Source organism: Antedon mediterranea, chromosome 2 (genome assembly GCF_964355755.1).
Source record: "Antedon mediterranea chromosome 2, ecAntMedi1.1, whole genome shotgun sequence".
Taxonomy (NCBI): Eukaryota; Metazoa; Echinodermata; class Crinoidea; order Comatulida; family Antedonidae; genus Antedon; species Antedon mediterranea.
Window position 1 is genome coordinate 35,192,176 of NC_092671.1, and position 21,582 is coordinate 35,213,757.

The window sequence follows — 21,582 nt, forward strand, 5'->3', positions numbered from 1 at the left end:
TTCTCATTGTCACAGATTTCCTCATCTTTATTGTTTCTATTCCGTCATGGCGGTATGAAAGTATACTGAAAAAAAATTATTTGTTTAAAAAAATATAATTTAAAGGAAAAAATAGTGAAATTGACCGCCAGTCAATGGATTTTTGGTTGAATTTAACAATTTATTTTGTCATTTTTTTTCTACAGAAGTTTATTAAAACTACAAATAACCTATTCAAAATCTGATTTAATTATTATTCATTTTTCATGTTTTTGGGGGCAATACATCTTTAATGGTTTTATGGGTGATGAATAATTGAATTATGATTTTTGGGGTAATCCTGATGTTTTTGAAGGAACCATCTTGCAGTTTCCAGCATCACAGATTGTAGGCCAGAAGGCAAACTAACAAGATGCGTACATTCTTTGTATTCAGTCATAAATAAGAAAGCTGCAATAATATTGTATCAGGTAATTTTATTTAGCAACTAAAAAATAATAAAGCTAAAACTAATTGTTCTTACATTATATACAGTACCTGTACCTAAACAAATATTGCATACTAATAAGCGGTATTTTTGGTATAAAAAATCTCATTAAAAAAATGCTTTATAATATACAAAATTATACCTTAAAATACTTTTGTATTGGTGGTTTAGCCCAAGCATATATGCTAATTATTTACATAGCTGGTTGTATAATATCAATCGTGCCTATAACTAAATATATATAAAAATATAACTAATTTGTAGGCATGCAATTTATCAAACATAAACAAAAATAGAAAAGAGATCCAACAATTGGTGGTAAAACTTGTGCCACGTTACTATGAAATAAATATAAAGGATCAAGTTAAAACCTTATATTGAATACGAAGTACTGTACTGATAAACATATATTAATATTGATTACTGTATTTATATTGCTATAGCTTTTATGTTGCCATTATTACGTTTCCAATTTTAAGTGATTTGACACTAAAACAAGCCAGTATCTGTCCGTTGGTCAAGTTAGGTCATCAGTGGGTGGGAAGCATAGTATCTTATATCCACAGACAATATGTTGCATGCATCAGCTCCAAGGGTCCTGGTTATCTATGGCTTGTCTGCAGAAAAAAAATTGGTTTTATGTTTTTAAACGGCATCGTATATTTTAATGCATATATATGATTTGATATATTTTCTGTTCATTTAAAAACTTAGTTGTGCAGATCAATATTTTTTTGTTTATTTAAAGGAAGGAAATGAATAATTGTTACGTTTGTCCTGTTGTGGTATTTAAGGTTATAATGAATAAGGATGAGGGTATCAGAGGTCATGAGGTCAACTACAGTATGCCTGTAATTTAAAATTTTCTATAGGTCTGGTGAACATCTTTGTGTTTTATCGGCAACTTTGTTATACTAGGCCGACTGTGCCAATAGAAAATAATCAACTACCATGTTAATAGCTACTTCCGATGAATAATATAACTTACTTCCGGGCATACAGTCACACGTTTCACATCCGTTGGTTTTCACTTTGCGGCCATACGGACAGAATTCACCGCACATTGGCAGAGGGCAAGCATAGTTTACTAGTATAAAGAACAATGGAATAATTAGTTGCTTAAACATCACTGATCACAAAGTAGAAGATTTTTTGGGTAACACAATGAATTGTCCTCCAAATTGATTCCTGGTAGTGATACTATGCCCAAATATATTAGTGATATGACATCATCATGTCCATACATAGGCACATCGCATTTTTTTGTCACAAGTTTGATAGTGTAGACAGAGCTTTAGCGCAGCATAACCCTCTTTTTATAGAAAGTACAGTACTATTTGCGATAAACCTTAATTCCAATGATTTTGTTATAGATTCAGATATTCTTTTTTAAACTATTTTCATACACATTTAAAAAGTGTATTCATATGTGCCTATATGGACATGATGATGTCATATCACTACCATATTTGGGCACATCACACTTTTCTTCAAACTAGTTTAAACAAATGTTAAAAATAATTGGATATAATAATTATGAAAAGGATCATAAAATAAAATGGAAAAGAATGTTAGGTCTTAAATTGTTACCTCTATATGTTGATGGCAAATCATTGCAATTACATGTAGGACAACCATTCTTGTCCAGAATCGCACCATAAGGACACACAAGATTAGAGCTGCACTTCACTTTATTGCATCCAAGTTTCCCTCCGAATTCAACATTGTCAATAACATCATTTTTAGATTTTCCTGTAAATAATTGTTAATTAGCAGATATAATATAATTCAATCAACACTAAAAAAGAAACAAATTGCACAACAATAAATATTATTATAAAAAAACGTTATTAAAATAATAATCTATAGGGCCTAGCCTAGGCTCATCATGATTGAGTACAGTAGGACTAGCTAGGTCGGCCATCTAGGCTAGAGCCTGTTTATTAGTAGCCTAACTAGTCTAGGCCTCTCCTACTAAAGAAGGCGCTAGCTAGGGTGGCCGACTGCGCCGGTACGCCTAGCTAGACTCTATAAATAGCCTAGATCTAAAGGCCTAGGGCCTAGGCCTAGCTAGTTTTCTGAACATACATGGTTTTTATGGAGTTTTTATCACAACAATTTGTAACAAATGTCATAATACCTTCAACTACACTACACATTAGTATACCAGCTACAATCAAGAGTAATTTAAGGTCAATAACTGCCATGATGAGAATAGAATAGCCTAAATGTTTTAATTAATTTTCAACAACAACGTTTGTGTTTTTGTAATAGCCGAATCTTAGCTCCTTGTGTACAGTATTTGGTTTTTTTCTTGTCTTCCTTCCGGTAAACAGTGCCACCTGTCGGTGGGTACAGAAAAATAACGTAAATGATATGACTGCTGCTGCAGTATTTCCTTTCACAGTTTTGATTTGAATATTGTAATATAGTGTTATGAGGTTTCTGACTTGTAATGAAGACTCTTGTTGATTTGTGTCTTCATTACAAGTCAGAAACCTCATAACACTATATTACATGGTGGAAGACCCGTTATAAGAAGAGACACTTTATAAGAAGACAACACGTTATATTACAAAGAAGACAACACAGGAAAAGAGTGAACAAATCAACAAGAAGAAAATAAACAGACTATAAAAACTTTTTAAAAAAATTTTTTTAATAGACAACCCAAGCAGATTTTTTTTTTCAAGTAAGCATTTTAACTGGAACGAGACAAGCAGAATTTTTTTCAAGTAAGCATTTAACTGGATCGAGACAAGCAGAATTCTTTAATTTCGTATAACCGTTTGATGAAGACAAAGAAGATAATCAAGGAAAACACAAGAAGACTCAAAACGCAAAACAGAAGCAAGCGGACAAGAACGGTTTCATTTGGACACTTTCAACTTCACGCCAGTTTTTTTTTTTCGAACGTTTTTTGAACATTTACTTTTTTATTTTGACCATTTGAACACTGATAAACACTTTTAGCAATTTTTTAATTCGTTGTTTGAACATTTGGACATTGTTGAACACTTTTAATTAGCATTTCTTTAATTCGTTTTTAATTGGATCCGAAGCATTTGGGGTAAGTCAGAACCGTTTTGATTTTTGAATTGTAACCCGGTGTGAAAGTTCATGGTATACACTAAAATTGTTTTTTAAATTGTTAAAATAATTGTTGAATAAACCCACCGATAATAATGAGAAAATTCACAACACCGTTAACGTACGGTAGTAAATGACGAAAACAATGTTTAATTTGTCGACGAACATGATAGGAAACTAGGCCAATCGCAACCTTTACACATCCAACTAAAGTAGAACCCCTTAACTTGCAACCAGCTTATATTGACTGTGTAGAGAATAACATGGGATTAGCAGCCCCATTCCAAATGAAAGAACAAATTAAGGAACAAACTAATTTAATCATGACAGCACCTAATGATTCAAATATGACATTAAACCGAGGTAGATTTAAAGCAGAACATTTCCAAGTTTTAGTTTCGTATTCTAAACCGACTTCAGCCAAAAAAACTGATAAAACAAAACACGAATCTAATGATCGCAAATTTTGGTGGAATATCGACAGATATAACGATACAGATAAATTGATTAAAGAGATTATTAATGATAAACAGATACCGATAAGTGGATCGCCAAAACGATTCATAAAACGTTTGTATATAATGCAACGAGTTACTGATTTAATTTTTTGCAAGAATCCTTTTTAAATTACGACATTTGCTAAATTAATGATAGCATAGTCTACGTATTTGATGAGATTTCTTTAGTAATGATGTGATTTCAGTTAAAAGAGAATTGAATTTATGATTAAGTATTGATTTTGTAACGAGTTTTTTTTTATAAAGATTAATTTTGAATTTTGATGATCGATATATTGAGATATTGAAAAGAACGACAATCATTTTGTAACACATATTTTCTTTAACCTTTGAGTCGTTAATCTCAAGCATTAATTAATTATATACAAGAACAGGAGATTTTCTTAGTACTTTTAATTGTATTTCTTACATTAAGTACAAAAGTCGAATTTTTCGACCGAATGAAATCGTAATTACCTGTGAATATAAATGCTTAAATCGATAAAGTTGTGACGATAACGATATATTGTGGATAAGTTTGTGTCAACGGGACACACACATCTGTTTCTTTAAAAGTTTTAAGTGATTAAGTTTGATATTTTGAAGGCGATGAGTCGTCGCACGATTTGATGTATGTTCAATGTAACATACTATTTTTAAGTTTTGTATTTTTATTTTTAACCGATTTATGTTTGATTTACGCGAATTTTATACCAAATTCATTTTTTATTTCAATTTTTTAAGAGAGAGAAGAGAGAGAGAGTGAAAGTGATAAGGTTACACTTAAGAGTCAATGGTTTTGGCTAACTCAATTTTTGCTTATATGTATAATAATGTTTTTTCTTTTATATAACTTTAATTTTGCATGCCACTATTATAACCATTTTATATTTTAAATAGATTAGAAAAAAAGGGAAACAGAGGGATGTAATATAATGATATACTTTTATAATTAAGAAATCAACCTTTGTATGAGTTTTCAACCAAGTTCACAAACTTGGCCCAGAAAGTCCAGAGGAGAGTTTGTCCAGATGTTTCAAAAGTACATTTAGTCCATTTAGTTCATAATTAAATCCCAAAAGTAAACAGTTTATTTGACTTCTCTAACCGTTCCCATCGTAAAACAATTAGATATTGACAGTTTTAAGCAGAGATTCGACAGGGCCAATTCATCATCGTAACCTCCCCAGATAAGATCAATCACTCCCACTTAAACATCCCTGGATCAACTTAGGACCAATCAGTAACCTCTAAAATTACGTAATTGACATATGCTAATGAACTGAGCCAATATACCCCCAAGTTTCAGAAGAGCCCAGACACACCTTACAGCCACTTTGCGGAACACACACCTCACAGCTACTTCTTCAGTAGAACATCCACACCTCACAGCCACTTCTCCAGAAGCAGACCTATACACCTCACATCTCACCGACAACATCACTGATCCTCTGTTCCTTAGTTATAGTATATTGTACTGAAGTATTATTGCATCAAGTATTATTGAATAAACAATATATGTGTTACGACAGTCAAGCGAGTAAGAGTCTTCATTACAAGTCAGAAACCTCATAACACTATATTAAAATATCACTGTCAAGTAATAATAGATTTCAGATTTTTTACTAAACCTAGGCCTAGCCTACCTAGGCTAAAGTATTTTTATTTAGAAATCCTATCAAAATGTGTCATTTTTTGTGCCACTTCTCCAGAAGCAGACCTACACACCTCACATCTCACCGACAGCATCACTGATCCTCTGTTCCTTAGTTATAGTATATTGTACTGAAGTATTATTGCATCAAGTATTATTGAATAAACAATATATGTGTTACGACAGTCAAGCGAGTAAGAGTCTTCATTACAAGTCAGAAACCTCATAACACTATATTAAAATATCACTGTCAAGTAATAATAGATTTCAGATTTTTTACTAAACCTAGGCCTAGCCTACCTAGGCTAAAGTATTTTTATTTAGAAATCCTATCAAAATGTGTAAATTATCTGTTAATTGTGTAACCCAGGTTTGTTTCCGCAACTTTATAATTATCTTAACGAATAAATATAGCGCAAACGTAACTCAAATACAAAAACATCAGAACATAAATTTAAATGGAACAAAACACGGTTTATTCGACCAAACTAGAATAAAATAAAAATAAAACAGAAGAGAACGGAAAGTAGGCCTATGACTTATCTAAAACGCCGATAATGTTATTAAAGATAAGGTAGCTACCGCTTCCAACGGCGACCTTGACGTCCGTCTTGCGTTTTTTCGCCTTAGGTAGATGAATACAGTTGATTTATATAGCAGTCTAAACAGATAATTTCGGTGTCCGAGAGAACCAGTGGTTCTTCGGTAGCCTATACAAAGAGCCTATACAAAGAGCCAATATTCAAAATAAAACGAACAGTCTTCAATATGTACAATACAGTCGATCAAATATAGTTTTTTTAGTGCAATATGCCAAACTAGCACAAACTTCCAATCAACGTAAACTTTAAAACTTAGTTCGGTAATGTAAACTTCCAATCAACGCGAACTCAAAACTTAGTTCGGTAATGTAATTATACTGTAGTACAGTAAAACGTAAGTTAGCTTTAAATAAAGTCATATATTTTAATATGTAACACTTGGAAATGACCAGCACTTCAGATGGCATAATCAGGAAAAAGAGAATGGAACATTGGAACATACCCTAATATTGGCCCAGTCACCTGACCAAGGCTAATCCCATTGGTCAATCCATGTTGCTGGGGAAAAAGCAAAGGGTAAACTGGCCCTTATTGGTCAGTGTCTATAGAAAAAACAGAAAGCTCTCATGCATTACCACATAGTTTATGACATAATGACATAAACAGCAAAGGAAGTTCTAACAAAAAGATAAAACAACTAATTAAAACTTGGGCTTAACAACAAAGAAAGGATTAAAAGATTATTCTACCACACTACAAAGTATAGCAAAAACTAATAAGGAAAACATGGTAAACCATGGCAGGGTTACAATTGTTTAGTTAAACCATGGATTAAAATTAATCCATGGTTAAACTGAACCTGAAATGGATTTTTGATTTTCAAGTATTTCACTCACAGGATTATTGAAACAATAAAAATACTCAGGACTTCAAACATTTCGTTTCAGAGAAAGTTCTAACATAACCAGTGGTCACTTATGAGCCACCGTAGTTATTTTCAAAGATAGTGTAGTAGGGCGCCGCCACGCTATCTTTTTTCATTAACTCCTTTGAGCCTTGGCTCCTCATCGATGTGGGATATTCGCACAAAACTGTACCATTTAACATAAAATATAATGATAATGCAGTCTTCCACATTTAAAATAGCCATAGGGGCGGGTGTAGTATTATCTGGTGCTGTTTTAGTAACGTATTACTTCCGTGGTAATCGCAAAACAAAACGTACAAGATTGATTGAAATGGTGAGTACTATCTAGGCACGTCATCGTACCGCGACCAGCAGGAATAGGATAGGAAATACCCGACCCGACGGGGCTGGGATAGGGTATCATTGCTAGGTAGACAGTAGGCCTAGGCCAACTACCGTTTGAAAATTAATTTAATACAGTTTTGTTTATAGTTATACACTGCAGATAAATTGGTGTGTGTTAGGCCTATTCCCCCAACCCCTTTTTTAAAAATGGTTTGTGCTGTGTTGTTAATGTTATATATATATATACTGCTGCTGTACAGTAATTTGTTTTGAGTGGATAGATAGGCTAGTTTAAAACAAACTTTTTTCAGCCACACTTTCAATTAAACATGTATTCACCATCTTTAATTTGTTAAGATTTGAACCTAAAAATGAGTTGAGTGAAATATTGAATTGAAATAAATATAACTTATAATATAGCCTAGGCCTACCTAACAATAAGTAAGATAAAAGTCTGCTAACAACACCGTCTTAATTCTATAGATTCCTGAAATTCAAAAAGCTCACATTCACATTAAAGACCCAGATAGGGTAGAGGAAATTGTGACGGCTCTCATCAAGGGTGGGCGTAACAAACTTCAGGTTGGTAAAAAACAGTTTTTTTTAAATTAAATTTTAAATCAAGTTGCATTTTGTGTAGATTTCTTTTTTTATTTGCAACTTGTTTAAGTTGATATCTTTCATATTTTAGTTTATTCTATTTATTTGTTTTTTGAAATTACAAGTACTAACTGTCTCTTTTATACGTATACTTTATTTGTCCCCGGAAGTACGAAATGTGATGGTGGGACAATATTCGTGTTACCAAAGTATTGTGTCGTGAGGTGGAATTACTAGATTATTCTCTGTCATTCATGTGGCAAAAAGAATTTTAACATTTGTTTTTTAAAATTCCATCATTCTCTTGAACCAACAATTTTTATTCATTAGAAAATGTATTTGTACTTTCAAACACTATTTTTGTTTTGCAGAATTTTAAATTCAACTGTTTATTTGTTAATACTGTATTTTTTGTAGGTCATATCCGACTTTGATAGAACAATAACCCGATATAAGTGCAATGGAATAATATTACCTACAACACATGGTGAGTCATTATCATCTTTAATTTAAAAACCTATCATGAAATTTAAAAACATTGGTAGACAAGGTTTTTGAGAAACGCATGCCTCAAAAATGTGAAAATTATAAGTATCATTTCAATCCATCGTGTGGGTTCAGAGCCTGATTGGAAACCATGCAGATATTGTTATGCACAGACAGGATCTAGATAAAAGTATAATTTTAATTGATCATTATGGTTTAAGAGCCGTCTTTATAATGTAAATGTAAAATGTTGAAAACCAAGTACATAGGGCATGTGTTCCAAATTAAAGGTACCATTTTTTTTTTGCCTACAGTAGGTATAATAGAACGTGTTTGCAGATTAATACCAAATTAAGGCAGTACTTAAAGAAACATTGACTTTTATCTTAAAATCCTTCTATTGTAAAAACCAATTGTTTTTTGTCTGCATTCAACTCTCACTATCACATTATGCCTATACAATACATTATTCCTTGTTCCGCTACAGTGAGCTATTCCTACCCTCACCTTATTGTAATGACAGCCTTAAGAATTTGACAATAGGCTTATCAAGTGGAGTTTGAAATATACAGGTTGTTTGTATATCTCTACTCTGTTGTATTTAAAAAAAAGTATCGGACTGATAATATTTAAATATAAATTAAATACAAATTAATTTTGAATTCAATATGGTATATTTGAATATTTAACAAATTTGTCTAAAAGACATATTTATCAAATACACAGTATGTTTATCTTTCTTGATACAGTACTGTAGTTAGACTTATATTTTATCATACTACTATATTTGTTTTTATACCTGCACACCAAACTCACAAATACTATCTTTTATTTTGACTAAACAATAGTACAATGATTGCGCACCATATTTACATAGTAACACAATTTACATACACCAACATGATAATCTTCCTATACATTTTAATGACAATTAGTGCATTATACCACTTATTAATGTCCTAAATATAATGACGTAATCCTCTTGTTTATGATTTGTAGCAATACTTGAAGGAAGTACAGTTTTATCAGATGAGACCAAGAAAAGGGCGCAAGATTTGCGAGACCATTACTACCCCTTAGAAATGTCATCAAAGTTATCAGATGATGAAAAATACTCCTTAATGACAGAGTGGTAAGGAAAAAAATGTTTTCGAATATTAAAATAAATTGTTTCGAAAAAAAATGTTTTAAAAAGGCCTTATGGTATCAGCTGGTATATACTGTACAGTACCACCATCTGTATGTAAAAAAAAACTAGATGTTATCATTGAGTGTGAACATAGAAAGCTGTTTATGTTCACAGCTCACTGAATTGAGGTCTAAAGCTTTGTCTACACTATCAAACTTTATGTGACAAAAAAAATGTGATGTGCCCATATATGGCATGATGATATCATATCCCTACCATATTTAAGCATATCACTACCATATTTGGCCACATCACACTTTTTTTCTCAAACTAGTTTGATAGTGTAGACATAGCGTTATACCACTTTCACATCGCCCAACAAAGCCCTTCCTTCCATACAGGTATGTCTGAACACTCACCCTCTTCCTTCCGTAATGCTTTTTTATTTTTAAAATAATGTGCATGGTTTTTATACCAAGGTGGTCACAGGCACATGAAATACTTATTGGCAGTGGAATAAACAAGAAAGATGTCACAGATATGGTTGTACAGTCAAATGTTATGTTAAGGTATGCAAATAAATATAATATACAATATTACTTTATTGGGTACACAATATTATAATTTGATTGTTTCAAGTCTGATTTGGATTGCTTCAAGTCCGATTTCTGATTTGGATTGTTTTGAGTCTGATTTGGATTGCTTCAAGTCTGATTTGGATTGCTTCAAGTCCGATTTGGATTGCTTCAAGTCTGATTTGGATTGCTTCAAGTCTGATTTGGATTGCTTCAAGTCTGATTTGGATTGCTTCAAGTCTGATTTGGATTGCTTCAAGTCTGATTTGGATTGCTTCAAGTCTGTTTTGGATTGCTTCAAGTCTGATTTGGATTGCTTCAAGTCTGATTTGATTTGGATTGCTTCAAGTCTGATTTGGATATTTTCAAGTCTGATTTGGATTGTTTCAAGTCTGATTTGGATTGTTTCAAGTCTGATTTGGATTGTTTCAAGTCTGATTTGGATTGCTTCAAGTCTGATTTGGATTGCTTCAAGTCTGATTTGGATTGCTTCAAGTCTGATTTGGATTGCTTCAAGTCTGTTTTTGATTGCTTCAAGTCTGATTTGGATTGCTTCAAGTCTGATTTGGATTGCTTCAAGTCTGATTAGGATTGCTTCAAGTCTGATTAGGATTGCTTCAAGTCTGATTTGGATTGCTTCAAGTCTGATTTGGATTGCTTCAAGTCTGATTTGATTTGGATTGCTTCAAGTCTGATTTGGATATTTTCAAGTCTGATTTGGATTGTTTCAAGTCTGATTTGGATTGTTTCAAGTCTGATTTGGATTGTTTCAAGTCTGATTTGGATTGCTTCAAGTCTGATTTGGATTGCTTCAAGTCTGATTTGGATTGCTTCAAGTCTGATTTGGATTGCTTTAAGTCTAATTTTCAATGCATCAAGTCTGATTTTCAATGCATCAAGTCTGATTTGGGTTGCCTCAAGTCTATTTTTCAATATATCAAGTCTAATTTTTATGGCATAGGGTTTTGCATACTTTACAATAAATTATGTTTTATCTTGTTTCACATCACAGCTCCAATTGTTTTTGTGTTTTTTTTTAATTTCAATTTTTTTAATTTATTAGGGAGGGTTGTGACCAGTTATTTGATCTGCTAGCAAGCAATAGTGTACCTTTACTGGTGTTTTCAGCTGGTATAGCAGACATTTTGCATGAAGTCATTAAAGAACGAGCTACAATGCATGACAACATGTCAATTATGTCTAACCAAATGGAATTCAATGCTGACGTAAGTAACATTTTTTTTATTTATATCCAGTATTTCATTTCATAAATTACATTGCTCGGTTACATTACAAATTAATAAAATAAAGTAGTAATAATAATAAGTACATTTCATTGCCAGCTTGCTTGTTTCTTGTTCCAATCCATGTGTCTTTAATTCCATTCAATGATCTTTCCTATAATATTTTCAACCACCACTATAGTACACCTCAGAACAAGCCTCTAGTTCAATTCAAATAAACGTTACTCTAAGCCCAGGGAGAGTTTAAGCTGTCTGTGGTAATGGTGAAATATCTCTACAGTAGTGGATAGTGATTGTAGCAAGCCTGTAATCAGGATTGTTACAACATAGGAAAAGTCTGAGTGTGGACTAGATGTGGTGTCTGCTGGCTAGGTATTAAGAATGGCCAGAAAATTACCATGGCCTATTATTCTACTGTAGCACTTTTGCAGGTCTCCAGGTCAATTCAGGAAAAGGGCTAGGTTTCTTCGAGGATATTAATTATTTAATTAACTTTATTTAATCTGTATTTTAATTTTTGTCGACAGGGAAGGTTAGTAGGTTTCAAGGGAAAATTGATACACACGTACAATAAAAGAGAGATGGCCAAAATTAATCAAGATTACTTTGATCGTAATAAAAACCGAACAAATGTTTTGTTGATGGGCGACACAATCGGTGACCTCCAGATGGCAGAGGGCCTCAATCCAGCTGATAATGTCCTTAAAATTGGCTTCCTGAATAGTCATGTAAGTTGATTTTCACTGATTTTCATAATAGTTAGTTTCATTTTATGAATATTAAGGGAACTCCATTCATAGTTTTAAAAACAGAATTAATGATAGTTGTAATAATAATAAATGAAAGCTTATATAGTGCTGGTACCCATGTGAAGCTCATGGCGCTTTATGCATTAACAAGGTGCGAGTACATCGGCGAATAGCGCCATCTTAAAAATTGGTCTTGAAACTGTTGAGACTAGTGGAGCTTTTAACTGGCTTAAATAAAACTACATTCAGGAATATACTTCCACAATCCAACATTCTTTATTATTGGTGCAAAGTAATATTTTTGGTTGTGATTGTTGAAGATTTTCTGGTTAAAGTTGTTTTCTTTGTATTTTACTGTTGATGCATGATGCACTGAAATGAAAGATATTAATGAATAGTTGTATACATTATAATGAATGGAGAGAATATTTTCATAAGTTGAATAATTAGCTGTTCTAAAAATTGGCTATTCATATAGATAGATCAGTCAGGCTTTGAATTTAAAAAAATGCAATGAATACAAATAAATATTTTCCATATTCAATGAATACAAAACATTGTATTAATATAAACACTCCTACTTTTTTACAAAGAAACTTTTATTCAATTAATCCGTCACTTTCAATCGAAACAGATCATGTCAAAGGCTAGGCAATTTAAAAAAAGGAAAAACAAAATTTTTTTATACTAAAAAAAAAACTGTTTTTTTTTTCAGTTTGAAAACCTTGAGGTGTACAAGAGTAAATATGACATTGTTATCATGGATGATAGTAGTATGGACGTAGCTAATGCAATTCTCAACAAAGTCATGTGATCAAAGTCATGTGACCAATAAATCATGAACAGTATTATAATACAGTCAACTCTCCCAATACCGGACACCTTTGAGCTGGCCAAATATGTCTGGTTTTCTGGAAAGTTTGGTAATGGGAATGTTTTTAATGGTCAAAATGAATTTGGGACTGTGTGGACTTCAAGAAAAGTGTGGCATTGGGAGAGTTTCTGGTTTTCAGAGAGTCTGGTATTGGGAGAGTTGACTGTATAATATGAATCCATCTACTTCCAAATATATTTCACCAAACCTAATCTATTATATCAATCATTTTATCAATTAAGTTTAATTAACCATATTTTTGGACCGTGGTATATCTTACTCCAAGTAATCAGTAGGTTTTTTTTTAAATAACGCACTTTTTAAAATTTATTTGCTACAATTTCATACCAGATTGCATGTGTTTTAATGTTATGATTTTTTATCAGTTTTTCTCATAATTTCATAGCATTATTAATAAATAAGTTTTTAAATTGATGTGTCAGTTATTCCACACCAGATTGCATGAGTTTATGAACATTTTTTTTAAAGCAATTTTTCTCAATTTTATAACATTAAAGAGTAGCTCCGGGCTTGAAATAAAATAATACAAAAGGTCCTTTTTTTCACAATGCTATCTTTGCAGAATAAAGATAGGTAGGGTTGTTATATATATAAATTATAATAATATCAATGGTGTTGGAAATTTTATAATAAACAGAAAAATAGAAATTATTATTATTATTATTATTTATTCAGGCAAAAGATACATTTTACAAATTATAATACAAATCAACAAATTAAACAAACACAACGCAAAAGAAAATATAAAATCATAGTCACTAGCTGCGAGGAAAGCACAAAAGCAGCCTAAGCCACTGTCACCAATTTGGTGTGTACCTCCAACCTCCAATTTTACTACTACAGATAATAAACAATAGAAATGTTATCCCCGGAGCTACCCTTTAAGGACAAACATTTATGTTATGTTTAATCATATGTTTTGCTATTTATAGCAGCTGGATATAGATAGGAGTGTTTGTGAAAGCAAGTTTAATGAGGAATTAAAAGCTTTATTACATTTAGTATGCAACGTTATATTGGCAAAAGTGGGCAATTGTATAAGGTTCATTTTTTTATGTACTATTAGATTAGTTATATTAATTGTACTGTACTGCGTAACATGCCCTTTTTGGTAGACAATTCAAAGTTAAAGCTGCTATAACCAGATTTGTGTTGCCTTCGGTACTGTAACTATTAAAAAGTTGTAAAAAATTATAATCTTTTTTTATAAATGGAGTTATGCTTGTAAACCTAAAGGCATATGCCATGTGGATGCTACTGCACTTTTGCACTATACGATTATCTTTTACAGTTAGGTTACGAGAATTGTACTTTACTCCATGGTTCAAGCAGCATTAATGCTGATCAGTTAGAGATATTCTCAGTAGGTGCGAAAATGCAGTAGCACGTTTTGGATTTCTGTATTTGTTACTATTTCATAGGCTAGGCAGTACCGAAATCAAGAGAAATCATCGACTGCAATTTGGGTTACAATCTGAGGCATGTCACGCAGTACCGTGATGCCAGAGTATACAGTAGTATTCTATCTAGATTTGTGTTGAAACCAAATTTTAATTTTCAATGTCAATAACAAATTATCTTGTTTTTTATCTTACTGTTTAAAGATGTATTGTCCCCCAAAAACATGAAAAATGAAGATTAATTAAATCAGACTTTGAATAGGTTATTTTGTAGTTTTAATAAAGTTAATCACTTCCATAGAAAAAAAAATTAAAAAAAATAAAGTTTTCACTTATAAAATGACATAATAAATGGTAAAATTCAACCAAAAATCCATTGGCTTGCTATAAAATTCCAGTTTTTCAGGTAAACAATTTTTGGTCAAAGTGGATAATTAATATGTGAAATTAAAATGGCCTATTCAACAAAAAAATTTTAAATAATTATTTTTTCAGGGGGACAATACATCTTTAATATTCAATGGCAATAACAATATCTTTGACAAATAATACATTAAATCTTTAACAAAATTGTGTTTCTGTGATACACACAGATAACAGCAAGTTATAGCTTTGATTGAAATTCTCTCAGTAATGTGTAAAGAAATTTGATTCCTAATTAAAATATGTATTTAAAAAATATTTTTTTATAAATGGTAAATATTGTTCATTTTGGGGGTGTGTTTTATTTATATATTTTGTTTGTAGTATGTATGATGTATTTAGTTTAACCACACAGCATTTACTGACATCTCTCAATTTAATAACTCTAACATTTAAATATTCCTTCAATTTCTTTTTTTTTTTAAGAACATCCATAACAAACACAGTAAAACCCCCTATTATAGGGGTCACCTATATGATCTTAGGACGTTTCCCCTTAATAGGGATGTCCCCTGAATAGAAGCTGGCTATGTTAAAAACATATAATTCCTCTTGTACACAAAAAGTTTCCCTTTAATAGGGGGGTCGCAAAGAAGAGGTTCTAATGTACCAATGATTTAATTTATTAAATTCTAAATCTGGAGGTGTTCTTTAAAATAACTTTGTATTATATTTTATTTCATATATTTTTGTGAGACATCAACATAATCTTATTATGTTTTACTGTTCTGGTCATACATTTATCATAAAGTATTTTGTTTAATACAAATAATGTATGATTTGCATTAATTGAATTTGTGATGCCAATATTTGGCTGTCGTTTATGACATGTCCATTAAATAAGCATGTGTCATTGTTTGTACATGAAACAAATATATGAATTGTATAGTTTAAATAAATAGAATATTGATGAGGGAAAACAAACAAATAATTATGTTTTGGAGGCTGTGTGTTGTAGTCCCGGTAGCTAGACGTTGAGGAATAACAATTTCGCGTCTGTGTAGCTTTATTTTCTCTCCTACCAGAGTTGGACAAAACATATAACACAGGCCATATACATGGCTGCAGTCGCTTGCGCAAATTTAAGTTAGTATTTACCGACCAACATAGTGAGCTGTAGAGTCGCGTGCAAATAATAATAAGCAACCACCATATTATATGTTATACCAGGTTAAGGCAGAAATCATAAATGTAGCATTTTTTCAGCTGTAGATATCGTGTATAATGCAATCAATTCTACATATATACCTTCCAAAATCTAACTGAAAGCAGCCCTCTAATTGTTTCAACTGCTCAACAAAAAACGAGAGAAAGATTTGTTAGTGGTTACAGTCAAGCACAGGGACTAAATCATGTTTTTATTAAATGTTTATTTTAAACATTTCTAATGTATAGTCCTTCCGTTTGTTTAAGCTCTCTATTTTCAAATTGATCATTGAATATGGATACCATGGTACAGTATTAGGATGATATAGGCATGGTAAAGTAATTGGAAAACCAGATGATATTAAAGCTGTTATGTCACACTCTACAGCAAAATCAGTTCCATGGCACTTAACATTTAACAAAGTACAATTACTGTTGGTATTTGTCGCAGCATATACGATAAAAGGAGTAGCTTGGAAAGGCGAGCACAGTGTGCCCTGTTAGAGTGCAAGCAAAAGAGGTGTGTGATTGACCAATGGTGTGTCGGCAGAAAGTGTACGAAAAGGAGAAGAAAAAACTGAAATTATTGGCTACTTTCATTAAATTTTGAATCATAATATGATTCAAACGTGCATACATATACAATATTGTATTACACACATTTCTATTTGTAGTAGAATTCATTGACATGATCTACAATATTAGTAACCATTTTGATTTTTACTGTTTTATCACTTCTTGATATAGATTGTGTTGTATTTTTTTTATATATCTAGTGGGTATTTATTTGATAATACATGTTACCATATTTTTTTCTAAAAAATAAACGCCTCCCCCAAATAAACGCCTCGATATTAAATACGGTTAGGTAAGTATTCAGTAGTGCAGTCTAGAAATCCATTGGACACCCAAAATTTAAATATTCATATTAGAAAATTAATATTTATATCCAGGGTTGTTTCAGCGTTACTGAAGCGTATCATCTTGGTTTGAAGCATGGATTAAAGAATATTCTTTAATCCATGGTTGAAGTTTGGTTGAGAAATTTTTTGCACGACGTGGCCGGCCTCCTGTGTCTTGAAAGAACTTTACTAAGAAACTGCAATTATGTGGAAGAAGTTACTTTTCATTGTTTTTTTAGCCATATTTGCACGACACATCTTTTTAATAGCGTAAGAACTCACTTTCTGTTACTCGTAAATGTTAAAACTACCTAGACTTTTAGACTAGCCTAGGCCTAGGCATCCAACTAGGGCTAGCCTAGGCCACCACTGCACTGTCTGCTTAGAGTGTATAGGCCCACCCAGCCATAACTGAACTGGTGGAAGGTAGCGCTTCTGCTCAAAGTCCATATCATCCGTCAGGCAGTATGGCCATATATCATTCAGTCAAAGACCAATGAAAACGGATGCTTTCCGTGGTAAATCAGAATTTAAAGATTTGTCCCCCTTAAAAAAAAAAATGTTTTAATATTTTGTGGAATATGCCATTTTAATGTCACATAGTGGTTTTTTACTTTGGCCAAATATTGGATCGAAAAAAAATTATTTACCTAAATAAATAAAAAAAAAGACAAAATAGCCAAATTGGCTGCCAGCCAATGGTTTTTTGGTTGCATTTAACCGTTTAATTATTTTGTCTTTTTATAAGTGAAATAACAATTCTTTTTTTTCTACAGAAGTGAATAACTTTATTAAAACTGAAAAATGGCCTATTCAAAATCTGATTTTGTTATTTATTAATCTTTATATTTCATGTTTGTGGGGGACAATACATCTTTAATGATTTTTACCAAAATACCAAATCACATTCTTAATAAAAATCTGACTTTTGCTTTTGAAATTCTTTTTTAGACAAATCATGGGTATATTTAAAACTATCCACAATCATAAACCAGGTCCTTGCAGAGTAGTACCAGGTATAGGTAAGTTCAATACTGCATCTCTCTTACAGGGTGTATCATAGAGACCTGGTTTAGGAATCCTAAATGGTCCTCCAACGCTGGAGGTCTCGGGCTTTTTCGACATATTATTCTATTGGCTGTTTTTTCCTTTGGGCACCTACTCAGAGACCCCATAAGCTCTGGGGCCCCTGGGTTTAGCCAGTGAGCGCTCATAGCTACTGCTCTCTTAAAAATTCTTCAGTTAATAATACCATGGAGGTTGGCTAGTTGAATCTCCTTCTTTTTTATACCTCCATGATAATACAGAACTATCAGGATACATTGTACCTACAGGGCGTAATCTAGTTGCCATCTGGGTGATGAGAAATTTGTAAATGCGAAACTACAGTATTGCATTACAAGGCTTATAATATTCTTTTGAAAAAAATGACACGTACGATGTCTGGAAATTGCATTATTGTTAACCATACAGCAAAACATCATTTACAATTATAAATTTTTGGTTTTTATTTTTACATTCTAGTTAATGGTTCTGAAGACATCTATGTGCTGCCAAATGGACTGGCATTCATCAGTTCGGTAATAACATTTTCTCAAATAAATCAAAATTATATTTTTAATATTATAATATAGATTAGAATGGCAAAATGATTGCATTATTACGCTTGAGGGCTATATACTTTCATGCCAGCAATCAAAACAATATGTACGCACTCATCTAACAGTGTCCCTTTGAATGATGCAGGCACGCGCGCATATCTGGGCTGTATCATGTTACATCCAGGGACCTTAATGCGTAGTTATTTTTCAGACGGTAGTATTAGAACTTTTACCAAGTGTACACATGCTTTTACTGTTGTGATTGTTGGAAATGTATTGTTTACAGTAATACCCGCTGTTAAACATTGTTTAAGCATACACGCATGTTTGCTCCGTTGGTTACATTTTGAGGGCTATACACTTCACTGGCATTACAGCTAACCATCTAAACAAAGGTACTGTACACACTAAGCAAAAAGATGTGAATTATGTTGATGATCTAGTTTACGAATTTTTCAGTTTTACGAATAACCCTTAATACCGTAGAGTACGTTAAATAGACGTTTCACTTTCAGGGGCGGACCACCCCCCTTTTGTAATATATATATATATATATTATGCACCCATTTACATACGATTTTATCAACGATTTTACAGGAAAAGGGGGCACAAATCAACATTAAAAATCGTTAAAATCTACAAATTTTTTTTAAGTTGAACCAAGTTCAACTTCAACGTTATGATCGGTTAAACTGACTGACCAATCAAATAGTTCATAAATTACGTCATCATTGTTTGTGAAAAAATATGTACGCGCTGACAATTCTTGATTGACCGGCCTTGGCTTTGCAAAATCTCGCGTCCATGTGTCCCAGCAACGTCGAAAGAACCAAGAAACCATTAACGATCGTAAAAAATGTGTAAAAATTCGCAATGGGAAAACAGGCTTTAGGCGCAAAAACAAAAACAGTTCCGTATAGGCTATTAAATATGGTCTATAAAACCCACTATATTCAGATAATTATATGACAAGAATCGACTGGCCAAAACGCCTCAGATGCTATCTCTGTACGTCTCCCTCTCCCTCTTGATCAAAATCCTAAATCCGCCCCTGCTTTATCAATATTGTTATGGTTATAATTGGAGTGTGTGCACTTCCACTTGACAGCTAAAATAAAATTATGAACTACTATTTGCTGTCTATTTTTGACAGACCTTTTAATATATATTGTTAGCCCTCCACCGTTAAATAATCCAACATCCGCCTCTTGTATCACAATGCAATAAATGCATAGGACTCTGCAATCACAAATTATTTCAATTTCAAGTAATAGTTTTTGTTATAGGGTATTTCACTGGACCATTATACAAAAGGGAATGATCCTAGAATACGCCAGTTTGAAGGAGGCATTTACCGATTTGATTTTAACAAACCAGACGAAGAAGCAAAGCTTATACCAATAGAGGGCGATGTTCTTAAAAATAATGGCTTAAGACCGCATGGCCTTGATGTATGGCAAGACGGAAAAACAGGTTTTTTGATGTTTGTTTTTCAATTTCACCACAAATATTTGCTATATGACTTCTCTAAGCCTGTTGGAGGAATTTATAAGGTTCAACCGCCTATTACAATTTATATACCAGCAACCACCCTCACACGAGCAGATGTATAAAGACTAAAGAAGACTTGATAGATGTTATACATTAAAATAAAATTTCATAGAAAATATTTATTAAAAAACTATCACACCTAGAAAAATTTAGTTTACCACCATGCTAAATTAGTTCACAAACATTACCAGCGTTATATGAATACCCCGTTATATACATCCCGACTTATGCACTGTGCCCTACCACATTACTTTTACAGGGAAAACTTATTCTTGTGATATATATTCTTTGGTTTTATTCATCTTTTTCAGGGAAGGTACGTCTGTTTGTTGTGAATCATTATCCACCTGTGGATGTAATAGAAGTGTTTGATTTTGATCAAGAAAGGATGGTTTTGAAACATTATAAAACCATTCAAGACAAGCTGTTTTACAGGTAAATTGTTGGCCCATCAGGGTGGCATTAAAAAGGGGCAATTGGTATACTATTGACTGCTTTAGCCATTTTGGTGGAGACCTAAAACCATAAAAATAGATCATCAAAAATACTTTGTTAACATTTTACCCATTTTGGCAAAAAAAATCTGGGAAAAAATTCCCATTTCCTCATGTTTTTTTTGTTAAATGCATTGTTTAATTAAAGATAAGCTGCAATTTTCGGCAACTAGTCTTTTTCCACCAGGACTGTACCTACATTTATATCTGTATGGATGGTAGACACTGTACAAAATGACTGGATGATGGAGACTAAAGAATCCTTAACTGAATTATGTAACAACAATAGCTGATGTATGTTTTTACTATTTTGAGTTAGTTATAGACCGATCCATTTGGCTAAAATAAAATTGGAATTGAGTCATTTTATTATGATGGACATAATGGACAAAAAAATCTTTTGAGCTTATCAAATTGTTTGAACGTTAGCATGGCGAAATCAAATGTTGAAATAAAGTTTGTGGTATATTAGTTCTGAAAAGAACAGTTGAGTTTCTCAATTTTTGATCAATGCTTTGATTGTCCTCATGATTGTCGCATAATAAACAAAATGTTGTCGAATCACATAAAAATAATATTTAATAATATCAATTTTAATATTTCATATTATATAGTGAAATGCAGCTTTACTTTGTTTTTTTTTAACAGCGTTAATGATGTAGCAGCTACCGGGCCTGATAGCTTTTATTTCACCAATGACGGGTACCACCATGGTATAAAGCGTGTATTTGAAGGCCTGTTGATGAGAGCATGGTCTAACATTGGATACTATGATGGTAAAGAAGCAAAGATCATTATGGACCGTGGCCATGAATTTAATGGAATCAACATGTCACCAGATAAAAAGTAATTTATTCAAAAATATAGTTGTCCCTACTATAATGCA

General features: G+C 32.3%; 3 protein-coding genes across 3 annotated transcripts; 2 read left to right on the forward strand and 1 right to left on the reverse strand.

Annotated features, from left to right (window-relative positions):
* Positions 1–9: 9 nt before the first annotated feature.
* On the reverse strand, positions 10–2,757 carry LOC140040877 (uncharacterized). Its single transcript, XM_072087133.1, has 4 exons — positions 2,607–2,757; positions 2,057–2,218; positions 1,455–1,553; positions 10–1,083 (listed from the first exon to the last, which is right to left on the reverse strand). The coding sequence occupies exons 1-4, from the start codon at positions 2,671–2,673 to the stop codon at positions 1,073–1,075; spliced, it is 339 nt and encodes a 112-aa protein (XP_071943234.1). The 5' UTR covers positions 2,674–2,757; the 3' UTR covers positions 10–1,072.
* Positions 2,758–7,281: 4,524 nt separating this feature from the next.
* On the forward strand, positions 7,282–16,014 carry LOC140040878 (cytosolic 5'-nucleotidase 3-like). The gene is made up of 8 exons (XM_072087134.1): positions 7,282–7,490; positions 7,985–8,083; positions 8,519–8,588; positions 9,587–9,719; positions 10,196–10,285; positions 11,355–11,517; positions 12,063–12,263; positions 13,000–16,014. The coding sequence occupies exons 1-8, from the start codon at positions 7,365–7,367 to the stop codon at positions 13,096–13,098; spliced, it is 981 nt and encodes a 326-aa protein (XP_071943235.1). The 5' UTR covers positions 7,282–7,364; the 3' UTR covers positions 13,099–16,014.
* A 1,994-nt stretch (positions 16,015–18,008) lies between these two features.
* Positions 18,009–21,546, forward strand: LOC140039414 (serum paraoxonase/arylesterase 2-like). Its single transcript, XM_072085015.1, has 5 exons — positions 18,009–18,072; positions 18,575–18,630; positions 19,938–20,124; positions 20,514–20,637; positions 21,345–21,546. The coding sequence occupies exons 1-5, from the start codon at positions 18,009–18,011 to the stop codon at positions 21,544–21,546; spliced, it is 633 nt and encodes a 210-aa protein (XP_071941116.1).
* Positions 21,547–21,582: the final 36 nt, after the last annotated feature.